Genomic DNA, 13810 nt, shown 5'->3' with positions numbered 1-13810 from the left:
TCAAATGGCATGAACTAGAAGGTGCGTGCTGGAGCGGTGCCAAGTGGGAATGTCTCTAGTAGGTCTTGGTTTTGCCCACATGTCGTCTGCATACGTTGTTTCATTGTTGCCGCTAGTTCTTGACGTTGCTGCTAAAGGTTGCGTAAAACTGAAGTTAAAAAACAAATAACACTTTGAACGAGTTACCTTACTTGCGGATGTTTTTATGCTTATAGTCGTAAGCCTGATATAATTTTTAAAAATTCAATTATTCAGGAAACATTGCCAACGGAAACAATACTAACAACGGTTTCGATTTCGAGATATCATTTACTGTTTCGAACAGCTGTCAAGCGTGGCGGTGGGAGGTGCTCGTGTGTGTGTGTGTGTGTGTGGTTACCGTAGCCTGTAGTCGCTGTAGCGCAGTCAGCCACAGTTGCGTGGGCCCATTTGGCCGTGGTGGATGCGTTTTTTTTTTTTTTTTTTGCTGGTACTCTTATCTGCCGTTGTGCCACAATTGCTATGTGAGGACACCCTAGCGGCGTCAGCATGACTACATTAAGCGGCGAAATGAGCAACTCTTCCAGCGTAAGTCGCAGAGGAAACGTTATCGGTTTGCCCCCGTGGGGCGATATGGCCGTTCGCGGCAAGTGTCTCCGGCTACGAAACAGGCACGGTTGTACCGCACGCCTGATGAAAAAGCGAAACACACCGTGTTGGGGGTTTCATGAGCGAGAATAAACGTCTCTTCGAGGAAGGACATCAGTGGCGTTAAGCGAGGCGTACCGGCTATGAATCACGGAGCGATCAAATCAGAGGTCGCTCTTTTGAGTCACAGCTGTTGACGGTCGCTTCGCCGACCTGCCTACGTTGTAACTTTCTGCTCGCACAGTGCTGGACAACGTGACGCTGTACAGTGATTACACTTCTGTTCGCTTTCAATCTAATCGGATCCGTATGACTATAGTAATTATAATAACGACACTTGTGCGAGGAATTGTGCGGCGAAGCGGTGTCAGCAAGTACCCGTGTTTGCTTGTCGCAGGCCCTGATGGAGGGCACGGAAGACGCTGCTTCCATCGACTTTGGGGACGTCGAGGGAGGTGTTACGAAGAGGCCCATCAGGTGAGACATGCTGCCTTAATCTCAATGCTGGGCTGTGCTCTCTGAGAGGATTAGCTATGCAGAAAAAAAACAAAAACGGGAGGGATATCAGGTCTAGTGTGTATCTGTTTGGGCGGAAACGAATAATAAGATTTATTAGGGCTGGTTGCACAAATCAATAAAGAAATGAACAATATGAAAATACTAAGTGCGCCATATATGCAAGCGTTTTTCTTTCAAGTGATTCATTCATGATAGTAGTTCTCTGCTACATGTGGATGGAATGCATTCCTCAGCTCAGCACGAGACTGCAGCATTGCATGCCACTGTTGAGTCCAGCAAGTGCATTTTATTGTGGCTCCAATAGAAGGAAGCAAGACAATTCTTGTTCCTATAATAAGACCACCGCATTACACGTCAAATAACTGTAGGGTATCTGTAGCAGCATGCCTAATTAAAACTCCTAGCTGTGTATGTATGCCAGCTCTGTGTGCATGCAGGCACCCCATGGCGGCATTCTTCCACCTGGCCTTCCGGACAACAGCACTGCTGACCTACCTGCTGTGCCGCCTGTTCACGGACAGCTTTGTGTCGAGCTTTGTGTGCATCCTGCTGCTGCTGTGCATGGATTTCTGGACCGTCAAGAACGTCACAGGCCGCCTGCTGGTTGGCCTGCGCTGGTGGAATTACGTCGATGACGCCGGTCGCAGCCACTGGGTCTTTGAGAGTAGAAAGGTGAGCTGCGAGGCCGTGCAGAGGTGGTTACACCAGTGTAAAATCCTTGCCAGGAAGGCTTGTTCATACGTGTGGCAAGCAAAACTCGCAACAGAACAGTGTGTCTGTCTAGAATGGTTGCATGCAGGACCCTTATCTGCCAGAATGGATCGAGCGCAGACTGCGGTGCTTTTAGAGCAGCTCTTTTAGAGCAGCCTAGGTCGGCTGCCTGTGGAAAGCTGCACTTACATTACCGGCTGCCGCGTTTGCCCTCTGTGGCGGCTCATCGGCTGTGTGCCACGGATCTCCCCGGAGAACACTCAGACCGAAAGAATGGACTAGCCGACAGGTGTACCCACACAGACACACACTTAATACACCCTACGTGACACACACTAGCACACAAAACTAACAAAACTAGCACAAAACGCAGACTATAAATACACACGACCGGGGAACACTGCTACCAGCGTCTACTACTAGCGTTCTACTATTAGCGGTCGGCGTTCGTGCTCATGGTTGGTTCGGTGTGGCTGCAGCGTTGTATGGGTCCAGTTGCCGGCGTCGAGGTGGCATTCGACGTGCTGCGGCCGGCATCACTGGCGGCGTCGCTGGCTGCGTCGTACAAGCTCCCGGTCCAAGCGCCCGTGGAGGTGGTGCCGGTGTTGTTGGCATTGGGGGCACCACCTGGATGGGTGGCAACAGCGCTGTAGACACCCCTGGCCGTAGCAGGTGGTAGCGGCCTCAGTTAACTCCCCGGAACGGGCTCAGGAACGGCAGGAAGTCCGCGATGTGAAGCCATAGAACACGAGCTCACCGGAACAGTAGCCGGCGTTGCTCTCTTCCCGCTGAAGCGTCCCTGACCCACCGGAGCCTCCGCTTCCCTGTTCTTCCCCCCCGTGCCTCGCTCTCTCGCCCTTTTATAGCCTTGGCGTTAGTCCACGTAAGCCTTGGCGTCGTCTTCTCCTTCTTCTCTTCTCCACCGATCGTCTCTTTCCACCTCACCAAATGTTTCTTCTTCATCTTCTTTAATCTTCGGTTAATCCACGTCATGCTTATCGCCAACCTCTTCATCTTCTTCAAACCTCTTTCCTTCATGATTTTATTTTAGACTCCCTATTATATGTGACACTGTGACACAGTGCTTCTATATGCTCAAATGGGGCAGCATGGTATGAGAGCCTTTCTACAAACCTCCTCGCAATTCCGTTCCGCCAGGAAATGAAGCCGCAGTCACATCGGACCTCTTATTTAATCCCCCTTGGGAGACAGCCGTGGCTTTGGTCTAGAGACTAACTGGAGACACATTCCTGTGGTGTTGGTCCGGTGATTGCCAGAAACTGGATGCACCGCTTGAAGGCTCCTCGATGATATGACTTGCAGGCGCTGTCCATCGTAGATGCCTTGTCGGGGTTAAGATGACCAAATCGGGTTATCATTAACTACGCAAGCCTTAGTCAAACAGTGACCGCTAAGAAAACGAAGGAACCAGGAAACTCACTTGGAGCTGCGCTCAGGGTCCTCTTTTCGGGCAGGAATGGCGGCGACCTCCGACCAGGTGCCGACTGAAGCTGCTAGCTGCTGCCTTTACTCGGGGATGCCGTTTTCTGTCCGCTGAAGGCCGTCTCTGCTTGAATCTTCCAACTGCCGCCGTTGCTCAGGGATACCACTCTGTGTCTGTTGAAGGCCTTGTCTTCGGCGTTTCACGCACGATGCGGTTCGCACCTTCGTACCCCCGTAGCCTGTCGTCCTTTCAGTATCTCGCCTTGGATGCCGAACTTCGTTGTTCTCTTTCGTCCGTTCCTCGGGGCCACTGCAGAGCACCAGTACTCTCGACTGCACCAGTAAAAGTTTGCCGGTGGTATTGGTCCGGTGATTTCCAGAAACTGGATGCACCGCTTGAAGGCTCCTCGTTGATATGACTTGCAGGCGAAGCGATTTAGTGAGAAACGAACTTTTATACAGGCTATTTACAGATGGGTACAAACAAAAGTCAGTATACGGCCACAACTATCCGCAGCCGGCCTAGCCGACCGCCTGCACAGAGGCGAGGGACACCGCGTCCCGACAGTCAAACTGGCGCGCCTTGCACCAGCTCTCAATGGTCACTCCCTCCGCACTCGGCCAGACCGAGTGCCTGCCCGCTAGGAGTAGCTAGAGAAAAAAGCACACGGGCGCTGCTCCCTTCGCGGGTACACCCCGAAGATGCCCGCGCCCCTTTCCACACGTAAAAATAAACTGCTAACTGCGGCTCATCAGTTTTGACAAATAGGAAAGCTCAGAACTGATGTCAGCGTTTTCCCTTACCCCCGTGTTCCTCCATAGGTGGTCTCGCAATCCTTCGCCAAGGGGTCCAAGGTCGAGGCCGGCCGTCCGGAGCGGTGAAGGAAACCGCAAGGACGAATGGGGAGTCTAACCAAAAAGGCATGAGTCCCCTTCTAACGGCGTGCACCAAAGCAAAACAAAATAAAACAAAACCGGACGCGCAGCCTAGGTCACTGCCCTCTCATGGAATATTCGCAACACATGTACAAAAGGATGCATCAGCGCGCCGAACCCTACACTCTGCAAGCAGTGGGGACCACGCTGCATCTCGTATCCTGGATGCCAAGCATGTGCGTTTGGTTTGTGCCTACCCCATGTGGGAGCAAGTGGCGGAACGATGATTCCTTGTCAACCGTAGTGGTGCCTGTCCCACCTCAGGGGAACTGTTAGAAAGCCACCATAGGAGTATGATGTCACTGTTTCTACTGGCCTAAGTTTTGATGCGATACTGTTGCCAGCTGTGCTAGGGGTAGAGCTTGAGAAGCAAAGTCTGCATTTTTAGGAAAAATTGTGTTCACAAATGAAATGCCACCTGTTAGTGGGTTCTGTTTTTTGACCCTGAATGACTCATAATTTGTTTATTGTGTACATATTTAAGTTACAGTCAATGCCAGGGGCATTACAGAGGGCAGTGAATAAAATCTTGTAATGCACTGAACAGTAATAAAGTTGCAATGAACTCTGGTCAAGTGATGGTCAAATCCTTAGTAAAACAGTGTGCACGATAATGTGACAAAATTTCTCGTTATTCTGAGCTGTGGCAGTTGGCCCGGGAAGGCGGTTCCAGTGTTATTGTTTCGAGAAAGAAAATGCCTTACATACATCAGTACTCTTGAAAACGTTGCCTTGCTGTGTTTACTCAAATGTGTGTGCATGTTGAGAGCAGTGCATTTGCGTCTTGCTTTGTTTGGCTGTGCAGGCGGCTGAGCAGGCGGTGGTGGACGGCTCCGAGGCGGGCCTCTTCTGGATGGGGCTGATCGGGGCGCCCGCCCTCTGGACGCTGTTCTTCTTTGTGTCCCTCTTCAGCTGGAACTTCCAGTGGCTGGTGGGTGTCATCTCTGCACCCTCCTGGCCTACGGGGCTCTCTCGCTCACTGTGTGCCGAATGAGACGCAGAATGTGACGCTTGTCTAAAAAATCTGTAGGATTTTTCTCCTGTTCTCATCGTCATTGTGAGCAAGAAATCTGGATTATGCCACCTGCCCACTGGATTGTGAGCAAACTGCGTGGAAGGTTCTGAGGTTTCCACAAGCCCCACTGGTGGCTGTGGTGCAGCATCGCTCAGCCTCTGTCCATGATTGTAAAGTAGAGAATGGCTAGTTCTGCATACATCTAAAAACTGCACACGAAAACACAGGGAGAACAGGACAGACATGCCGAGGTCGAAGGAGGCAATTTTACCTTTCACATCCTCCCATTCCAAGTTAGTCAAAAGGAGCTTGGCGTCTTCGTGTCTCCAGTCGTCTAAATTGTCTAAGTGGTGAGAACACAGGGTTGATGACAGCTTTTACTTACAAGAGATTGAAGGAGTCGGGTTTTTCGTTGGACCTAATCAGTGCCATGTCTGAGTCATTACTGAAGGGCTACCGAAAGAAAATGAAACCAGAGAGTGAACTGTGCACTCAAGAACAGAATCCTTCCAAACAGGCCTTCTAGGTGATATCTTACATGCACAAGGTGTCGCACAACCTTAAGAAGGTAGCCCAGAAGGCTGGTGTTTGTCTCGTGTTTACCGCTCTGCATAAGCTTTCTAAGCTGTGCAGGCTTGTTGATGAAGGGCATACGAAGAAAACGTCCTGTGGGGTCAACCACCAGACTAGGCTTGTTCCTTGTGCGACAGGTGTCGTGTATCGCATTCCCCTTAGCTGCGGCTGGATTTACGTGGGCCAGACGTGAGCGAAAGGTTGCGTTACCATGTTGCATTGCTAAGGACGGCTCATTTTTCTAACCTTCCCCTGCACTGCAAGAAATGCAGGGACTGCGAGGGCGGTTGTATGCGCAACTTGAGTGCGACAAGTATCATTGTGCACGGAAGAAAAAGAATTGATAGATTTTGGAGGCCTCGAACATAATCGCCGCAGGTACCGACTTGTGTGTCAGTTCTACATCGGCGTTATTGCTGGATAAAGAACGTAAGTTCCTCGGTATCTGATAGCCATACTCGTAACGCTTTCTTGCAGTTTTCACCTTTTACATGTGCTGATTGTGTGCTGCGGTCACCCGATGGGTTTAGATTTTTTGTAGGGGTGTGTGAATATTCAAAATTTCGAATATGAATCGAATATGTTTGATATTCGAGAAATTGATATTCGAGAATTTCCGAATATTCAAAAATTTACGAATACTCGCGAGCTATTGTATACTGCACAGGCTTTCATAAATTCGACCATAGCAAAACCACAATATCTGGGCAAATTAGCCGACGATCTACTTAAAAATTCCAGGAAAACAATACAGAGGTCCCATTCCCTTCCTTCTCGGTCGTTTATCACGCGGACCGATCGCATTCTGACGCCGCTAGGCTTGAACTCGTGCGAAATTCCACAAGTGGGCTTTCCCCATGGAGGCAGGAAAACCCAGGAGAGGCCTTCGCCATCCGAGCTGCACGCCAGATAGTGTGCCGGAAGTTTTCACAAGGACTGCTGGGATCGTTTGGCCACCGGCATCTGCTGCAATGCCTGCTGCGCATGTAAGCAGAGACGGCGGCTAAGTAGGGGGGACGCAGGGGGGAGCCGGCTTCAAAAAATGCTCTTTCTTTTCTTTCCTCCATGGCTTTCCTACACATTGCATGTGCTGCGAACAAGATGGCCGACGGCTTCGAACAATTGCAACGCGAAATCGCTCTTTTTTTATCCTTCCGTGATAAGTAACATATTTAATGCCCACATCTGAAGAATGCGTCCTGTCGCCTTCATAACTCTCCAAGCGTGACCTCTGCCATCCCTTTTTGTAAACTACGCTATGCAGGAAAGCCTACTTACGGAATTTCGGGGGAGCCTCCTGAAGGGGTGCGTTAAGTTGTCACAGTAGGGCAAGCGATCCAGTAAAAATCCCACCTATTGCATGGTGCATTGTAACCTTCACACCTCTTTAGTGGGCGTAACGGCAGGCGTGGCAACGATCGGAAGGCCCCTGTCGCTAGGTCAAAAAATAGCCTGGCCACATAGTTTTGGTTTCTGAGCTTCATCGGTGCCCCGCGGCAACTGCATTCGCCGGTAGTCCTATCCCAGCTCTGCGCGGCTTTCGGATGCCGACTGGCGTGTCGCAGGTGATTTCTTTTTCCTTTTTAGAAACCGTCTCGCCGTTCCGACGCCAGTGTGTGTTCCCCGGCCCCTTGCTTCCGTTAGTGTTGTTCTTCCAGCACTCCAAAACGGGCGGCCCGTCACGGGCTTACAGGTGTTAGAGCAATCGAGCTGCTTCATAAGGCCTTACTACATCTTCGCATTTTCAGCAGGTTTTTTTTTTCGGGGTGGGGGGGGGGGGCGCTGGGAATTTTATAAACCGAGGCCTTCGCATAAATCGGGCATTTCTTCCAGTCCCTTGGACTCCGACTGAATGAGGTTATACAAGTCATCATGTTATTTTTTGTTGCCAGTCTTGTCATTTTATGGATTTTGTTTTGCATGACCTCATTACAGTTCGGACACTGTTATGCTGTTTAATCAAGTAGTATACATTTCTGTGCACGTCATGTTTTTTACATGGCACTGAGCGAGTCTAGTTTTGCTTATTTTAGTTGCAAAGACCATAAACTATTTTGAAGAAAACATGTTCAACAATACTTGCTTGTTCATCATTTTCTGAATTTTTTTTTGTACTGAACAGAGATTCGAAGGCATTTTTTCTTCATATTCGTATTCGAAAATTTCAATATTCACACACCCCTAGTTTTTTGTCTTGTTTTTCTCTTGTTTTGTACCATATGTTTATCGTGCTTCTACGTCATGTTTTTGGTTTGGGTGTTTATGTTGTTGACACCTGCTGAATTTCCTGCTTACTGAGCGAGAGGTGTTTCTTCGACCATTGTGTCAGTTGCTAGTGCACTCTTGTCCATCCTGTTTTCGTGTTTTTTGTGCGCCGTTTTTCGATGGATCGTTACCAACTGGCCCAACTTTCTACTTCTGCATACATGGGCGCGTGCGCAGAACTTGGGCGAGGGAGGAGGGGTGTTGCACACGAGGGACTTCTAATGTGATCATAGTGCACTTCTAAGGGTAAGCTAAGCATTATGTGATGGTAAAAGAAACAAGTACTACATATTAATGCGTCATATCCGTAAGGCGGAGCTTAGTGTCTCCTGAAGTTTTCAGCTGTGTGCTGGGAATATGGAGGAGGAAATTATGAAATTTCCAAAGAAAAGAGGAGAGTTACAACCTCCTTCACTCAGATAGTATGTGATTGCCTGTTGATTGTTCTGTTAAGAGTTCTGTTCCTGCTTTACACAAGCGATGTAGTTCATTTACTTCACACCAAAAACATTACGATACGTATAAGCAGATGACACTAACGTATTCTTTACTGGGCTAAATTGTCAAAACTACCTGCATTCTGTTCAGAGCAAAAAACATCAAATTAAATAGCAAGTTCTCCGTCACATTTGAAAATGAATGCTGTCTCAGTGAAGAAAGTTTGATAAAATTCTTAGGCGTGATTTTTGAAGAGCATCTTCTTTGGCCGACTAATACATTCGGCCATAGATAGCCTGATTTGTAGGGTTACTAAACAGATTTAGAAAGCTGTTACCAGAGAATGTAAAGTTACAAATTTACAAATTTTTTACCAGCTGCTCACTCTTTCATTCCTGCATGTATTGTGGCTTACTTGTAGCGGGTACGACGACCATGACAAATTATAACAAAAATTTACACTTTGCAGAGTAGAGCTGTTCGTGCGATAGCCAACCTTCCTTTCAGTAAGTGCACGTCCGGCCTTTCTTCTAGATGCAACTTGTTGACAATTGCGAATAGGTGAAGGAAGAAGCTAGCTGTTCATGTTAAAAATCTAGTCACACTAAATAAACATGTTTTTGAGGAACAGTACCCCATCTCGTGCTCAGGTTGTAATTTCCGGCGTCACAATTACGAAGTTTATAAGCCTCATACAAATTACGGTTCTCAAGAGCTCACCTACTAGATACCAAACGTATTAAACACTTAACACGGAGTTCTAGGTTTAGTGCTTGAAAATAACACAGAATAAATATAAAAATGAAGTTCATGCTATCCTGGCTTTCGAGGTGAACTAAACAGAGCCCGCCTTTATGCTTTCTTGCATTTGTTGTCTTCTCTCTTGCTATGTTGCTTGCCTTGTGTGTGTGCTGGCTCATTAAAAAAAATTTTTTTTAATAACTGCAGAGGGTTTCTGTGCAGAATTATAGAAATATTGCTGCTTAATGTCTTCGTCCAGGTCAAGAGGCCCTCTTGAGGTGTATTTTTAACACCTTCAGCCTGTACATCCTCGGTTCTTTGTATTTCATAAACCAGAATAAACAGTTATTATAGTAAGTTTAAAAATACCCTAACACCTGTTGAAATGGGTGCAAGCCTGCTTGTTGCAATCTTGTTTTTTACGACCGGAGGAGGCAAGCAATGTGCCTTTGCGTATACTCACTAGAGGGCAGCGCAGGCCTTAAACATAGCTGAGAATGAATTTTATGGTCCTTGCACCTGCGATTCCATTGTTCACTATAGTCATGTTGTTGGGTCTCGTGGGGGCATACACTAGAGCCATTGGCGGCAGATTGAGTGATTTGCATATTTGGGGAAGAATTGGTGCCTTTGTTTGCAAGCCATTTCACGACTTCTTGTGTGTGCATGTTGTATGGACAGTTGTTGTTGTGTGCTCAGTGACTTGATCTATAATGCAAAAGAAGCAGCCTCTATAGCATTTCAGTCTGGACTGCCCAGTTTTCGCCATGTGCAGAGGCTGCAAGGTTCACAACGTGTGCTACAACAACCTGTGCATTCCCTTTAGCAAGAATTGCCGATAGAACGCAGTAGCATATTAAGTTATTGTGGTTGCAATGAATCCTCATCCACAATAATGACCGCCGCCTTCTGCGGCAAGAAAGTAGTCTGCTGTTAAAGCTTTTCTTGTTACAAGAAGCTAATCATGACTGAATTGTAACTGCATGAATTTTGAAGCCTCTTTTGGTACTGTAAAACATTACCATAAATCTGATTTGACTTTATGTCGTAAAACATTGAAAACCTGACCTCATTGGTCAGCGAAGTCGTGGGGGCCATTGTTACCAGCTGCTGTTTTTTTTTTTTGAGCGAGCAAGCACTACAACCCCCAATCTCAGGTTTTGCTGATGTTTATTTGTCTGTCTCCGACTTTGAGGTTGCTTGGGGTGTGTTGCGCAAGCCCCGCAGGCGGCAGCTCCTGCCAGTGCTGGTGCATCGCTTATGCGTTGCACCACTGTCCCAGCGATCTGTGAATGTAACGTAGAGAATGACATATATGGGCTGTCGTGTTATCTCCTTAAGGTAGAGCTCCCATCCAGTTTTAGTGCACTCACAGATTTCGCCGATCTTTGGAACCTGCTTGACCTTGAAAACCGAGCCTCGAACCGAAACTGAAGTGAAAACAGAACTGCTAGTGCACTTAGCCTAAGTTGTACCTTACTGTAGCACCTTATGCTTTTTGAATGTGGCAACAACCTTTTTTAACAGCTCTTTTGAGGAGGTGTTGATAAAAGCATTGTCTATGCAAACAGAAGCTAGGAGAGTGAAAAATTCAAGGGCAGCATACCGAAGGATGTCTGAGCGTGGTGTTTTCACAAGTGTGTTCCATTTACCTATCTGAAAAACTTCATCTACCTCCAAGTTGGCAGTTTATTGGTTTCAGCTGCTCTGCCCTTTCCAAGTGTGGTAGCATATTAACTGTAACTGAATCGTGGATCCCAAAAAGGAAAGAAAGGAGGCAAGTTGGAAATAAAATAACCTAGTGCGGTAAAGTTTGCTGCAAATGCTTGGAAAGGAATTTCACTGTGGCTGGAGTCGACTCGTTCTCATCTTGTGTGGCGCCAGCATATCATAATCAGAACCTTGTGGGTTACTTCAGTGTGCAACTAGTGGCTTACAAAAATTAATGTTGCGCTTAACTAAACTGACACTTCCTGCGACTACTGAACAATTTTTGAAAGGCATAGTATGGTCGAAGGAGAAATGAACGGAGAACAATTCAAGTGGAATAACATGACCCCTTTGGGTCGCTGCATGTTTGAGGTCTTTTAATTCCCCTTACCAATCCTTATCAGAGCTGTGTACATGATTTTTGACCCTACTTTTGGATTATAGATCTTTATCTGTTAAGTACAGCTAGATATACCGATGTGCTTCTAATTTTTTGGAGTTTTAGTTGAGGTTGTTACATATTGTGGGTATTTTAAAACAGTGCATAGCCTTCACATCACGGAGTAGCACTCCATGCTCACATTCTCGTGAATGCGTGCCACGTGAGAACTATTTGGCAGATGACGACCAGACACTGTGGTGCAGATGGTGACGCTGATAGCGCTAGCCCTGAACGGGGCCAACCTGTACGGCTACGTGCGGTGCCGGCTTGGACGCAAGGGCTCCATCACCGCAGCCGCCTCCAACTACTTCAGCCAGTCTCTGCTGCGGGGGGTGCGTACACTGCACCTCAGTCTCCCCAACAACTTTTGGGCTCAAATGAGGCGCAAGAAAATTTCACTGTTGCTCCTGTGTGGCCGTGTGTGTGTGTCGATGAATGATTGCCTATTCACACATTGTTGAACATGTGAAGCGTGACATTTGTGGACGTGTACTTTCTCTTGAGTCCATTCCCTCACACCCGAGCCCTCCTGTGCATGAGCGAGGTGATTTTCAGCAGTGCTGCTGTGTTTCAGATTTCCGGAGTCTTTTTTAGCATCCAGGTTTATGGGAATAACAGTGGTTTGCCCAGCTTTGTGGAGACGAGTGAAGGGGTGTATCAAATGTCTGCAATGGACGCAAGATAGTGGATTCCCCTTCATTACAGTGATTATTTTTCCCCCATAATTAGCATCATTTTAATTATTATGCTTGGCCAGTGCTTTCTTCAGTCGGATGACATGATTTGTTTCATGCACAAGCGTTGAGTGGAATATGATTTGGAACGAATGAGGTGACGTCCCAGTGGTGGTTCACAGGAACAACCAGTGCTTGCCAGCGACGCCCAGCACCCAGGTTGGCTGTGGTGTCAAGGTGTGCTCCACAACTGGGGACCGAAGAATAGCTTGCAATTAATCTTTAATGGTGTGCACTGGTGTCATTTTAATGATTACCAGGCCCTCTTTCAAGGCAAAAACACAGTGTGTGGTGCTGCTTATTGGTGTTCTTCCGATTTCGTGAGATTTGAATGTATAACCTAGCTTGTATGCAACATTGCCACCATGGTAGAAGTGTCATTACAGCGGGCGGAGTGCAACTAGAATAGAAACCTTTCTCCAGTGACGCTCTGCTTGACAGGAACCCAACTGTGGTTCATGCTGTGCAGGTGTTCAAGAGGGAAGCAGCCAGCACATCCAGCAGCCAGTTGCAGCCGTGACGTGGAAACGAGCGCACATCCTCCCTTCACCCGTGTAAATAAACTGCCCACATAACAAGCCCCGTCTTTGACTAGCCGCTCTGAGGGCCTCCTCCTGTCTTCGTTGGCTCTTTTCCCACGTTCTTACAGAATGTTGTGTTGCACTCACAATTGCCCAAAGCAGCTCTTCACAAATGGGCAGAATGATGCCCCCTGTGTTAGTACTCTTTATTGACAGGACTAGTCCTTGCTCTGTCACCTCTTAGACATTTAAACGGTGGATATGGCGTTTACCATTTGAGCTAATGATGTTGTCATGCTCGACATTAGATTATGTCCGACTTCCAGTGCGAAATTTGTATGAAATCCAGCTGCAGGTGAGCCAGTTGCCGAAGCATGTACCGCATGTCGTATGTGATTGCAGTGCTTCCGTGTAGACATGTTGAGCATGTTGCGGGCACCTTGTGCCACACCCATTGTATGGTAGGCTTTTGTGGATCTCGTCCCTTGTGTGGTCCAAGGACATTGCCTTCAAATCATCGGTGAAATGTAAAAAAGCCCTTCTCATGACTTTACAAGTATGCCTCTCAAAGGCCCCACGCAGTTATCACTCGGACTCGTGCACACTGTGGAGTTCGGTTTTACAGTGTGGGGCCAAACATTTCAATCAATCCCATAAAAGGAAGAATTTGGTGTTGAGCAACTGCATGCCATCTGTACCCTGCTTCAGATTAGGCACACTAAGCCTTGCCACTTTCACGACTGCGGTTGGCCACCAAGTAATGCACAGCGGACCAGTGCGCAGTACTGTTCAAAGGGCTGTGCTTGTTGTTACCCCTAGTGCTTGTGTCAAACAGCGGCCAAATCAAGTGCAGAAATGCAGAAATGTTCCTCTGCTGCGGCCATGTAGTGGTGTTTGTCACGTGTTTTGACATATGTGCGGGATTGTGCTAGCTGTATGGAACGCTGTGCATTTGCTCCAAGTGGCACATCTTGTGAAGCGGCTATGAAATTTGTTAATTCCAAAAGTAGTGAAGAATTTGACGCCGTCCTTTCCGTTGTTTGTGCAAATTGGCGCAGGCCAGTCCACCGTCACTGATTCAACGGGTACCTTGAAAAGGCAACAAACTTTGAATTCGAGAGCTTATTCAGACTTC

At 47.6% G+C, this 13810-nt stretch overlaps 1 protein-coding gene across 6 annotated transcripts; it reads left to right on the top strand.

The window, feature by feature from the left end:
* The first annotated feature begins 311 nt into the window (after nucleotides 1-311).
* Nucleotides 312-12732, top strand: LOC144100753 (Golgi apparatus membrane protein TVP23 homolog B). Of its 6 annotated transcripts, none has more exons than XM_077633591.1 (6): nucleotides 312-567; nucleotides 1025-1104; nucleotides 1584-1818; nucleotides 5042-5167; nucleotides 11624-11752; nucleotides 12624-12732. In XM_077633591.1, exons 1-6 carry the CDS (start codon nucleotides 529-531, stop codon nucleotides 12672-12674), a joined length of 660 nt encoding a protein of 219 aa, XP_077489717.1. In that variant the 5' UTR covers nucleotides 312-528; the 3' UTR covers nucleotides 12675-12732. The 6 variants fall into 6 exon arrangements, with proteins under 6 accessions (XP_077489717.1, XP_077489721.1, XP_077489715.1 ...); XM_077633589.1 differs by lacking the exon at nucleotides 312-567 and adding an exon at nucleotides 604-797; XM_077633593.1 differs by lacking the exon at nucleotides 312-567 and adding an exon at nucleotides 614-890.
* Nucleotides 12733-13810: the final 1078 nt, after the last annotated feature.

Source organism: Amblyomma americanum, chromosome 8 (assembly GCF_052857255.1).
Source record: "Amblyomma americanum isolate KBUSLIRL-KWMA chromosome 8, ASM5285725v1, whole genome shotgun sequence".
Classification (NCBI taxonomy): Eukaryota; Metazoa; Arthropoda; class Arachnida; order Ixodida; family Ixodidae; genus Amblyomma; species Amblyomma americanum.
Note: the sequence above shows the minus strand (reverse complement) of the source record. Positions and strands in the feature narration are given on the sequence as shown.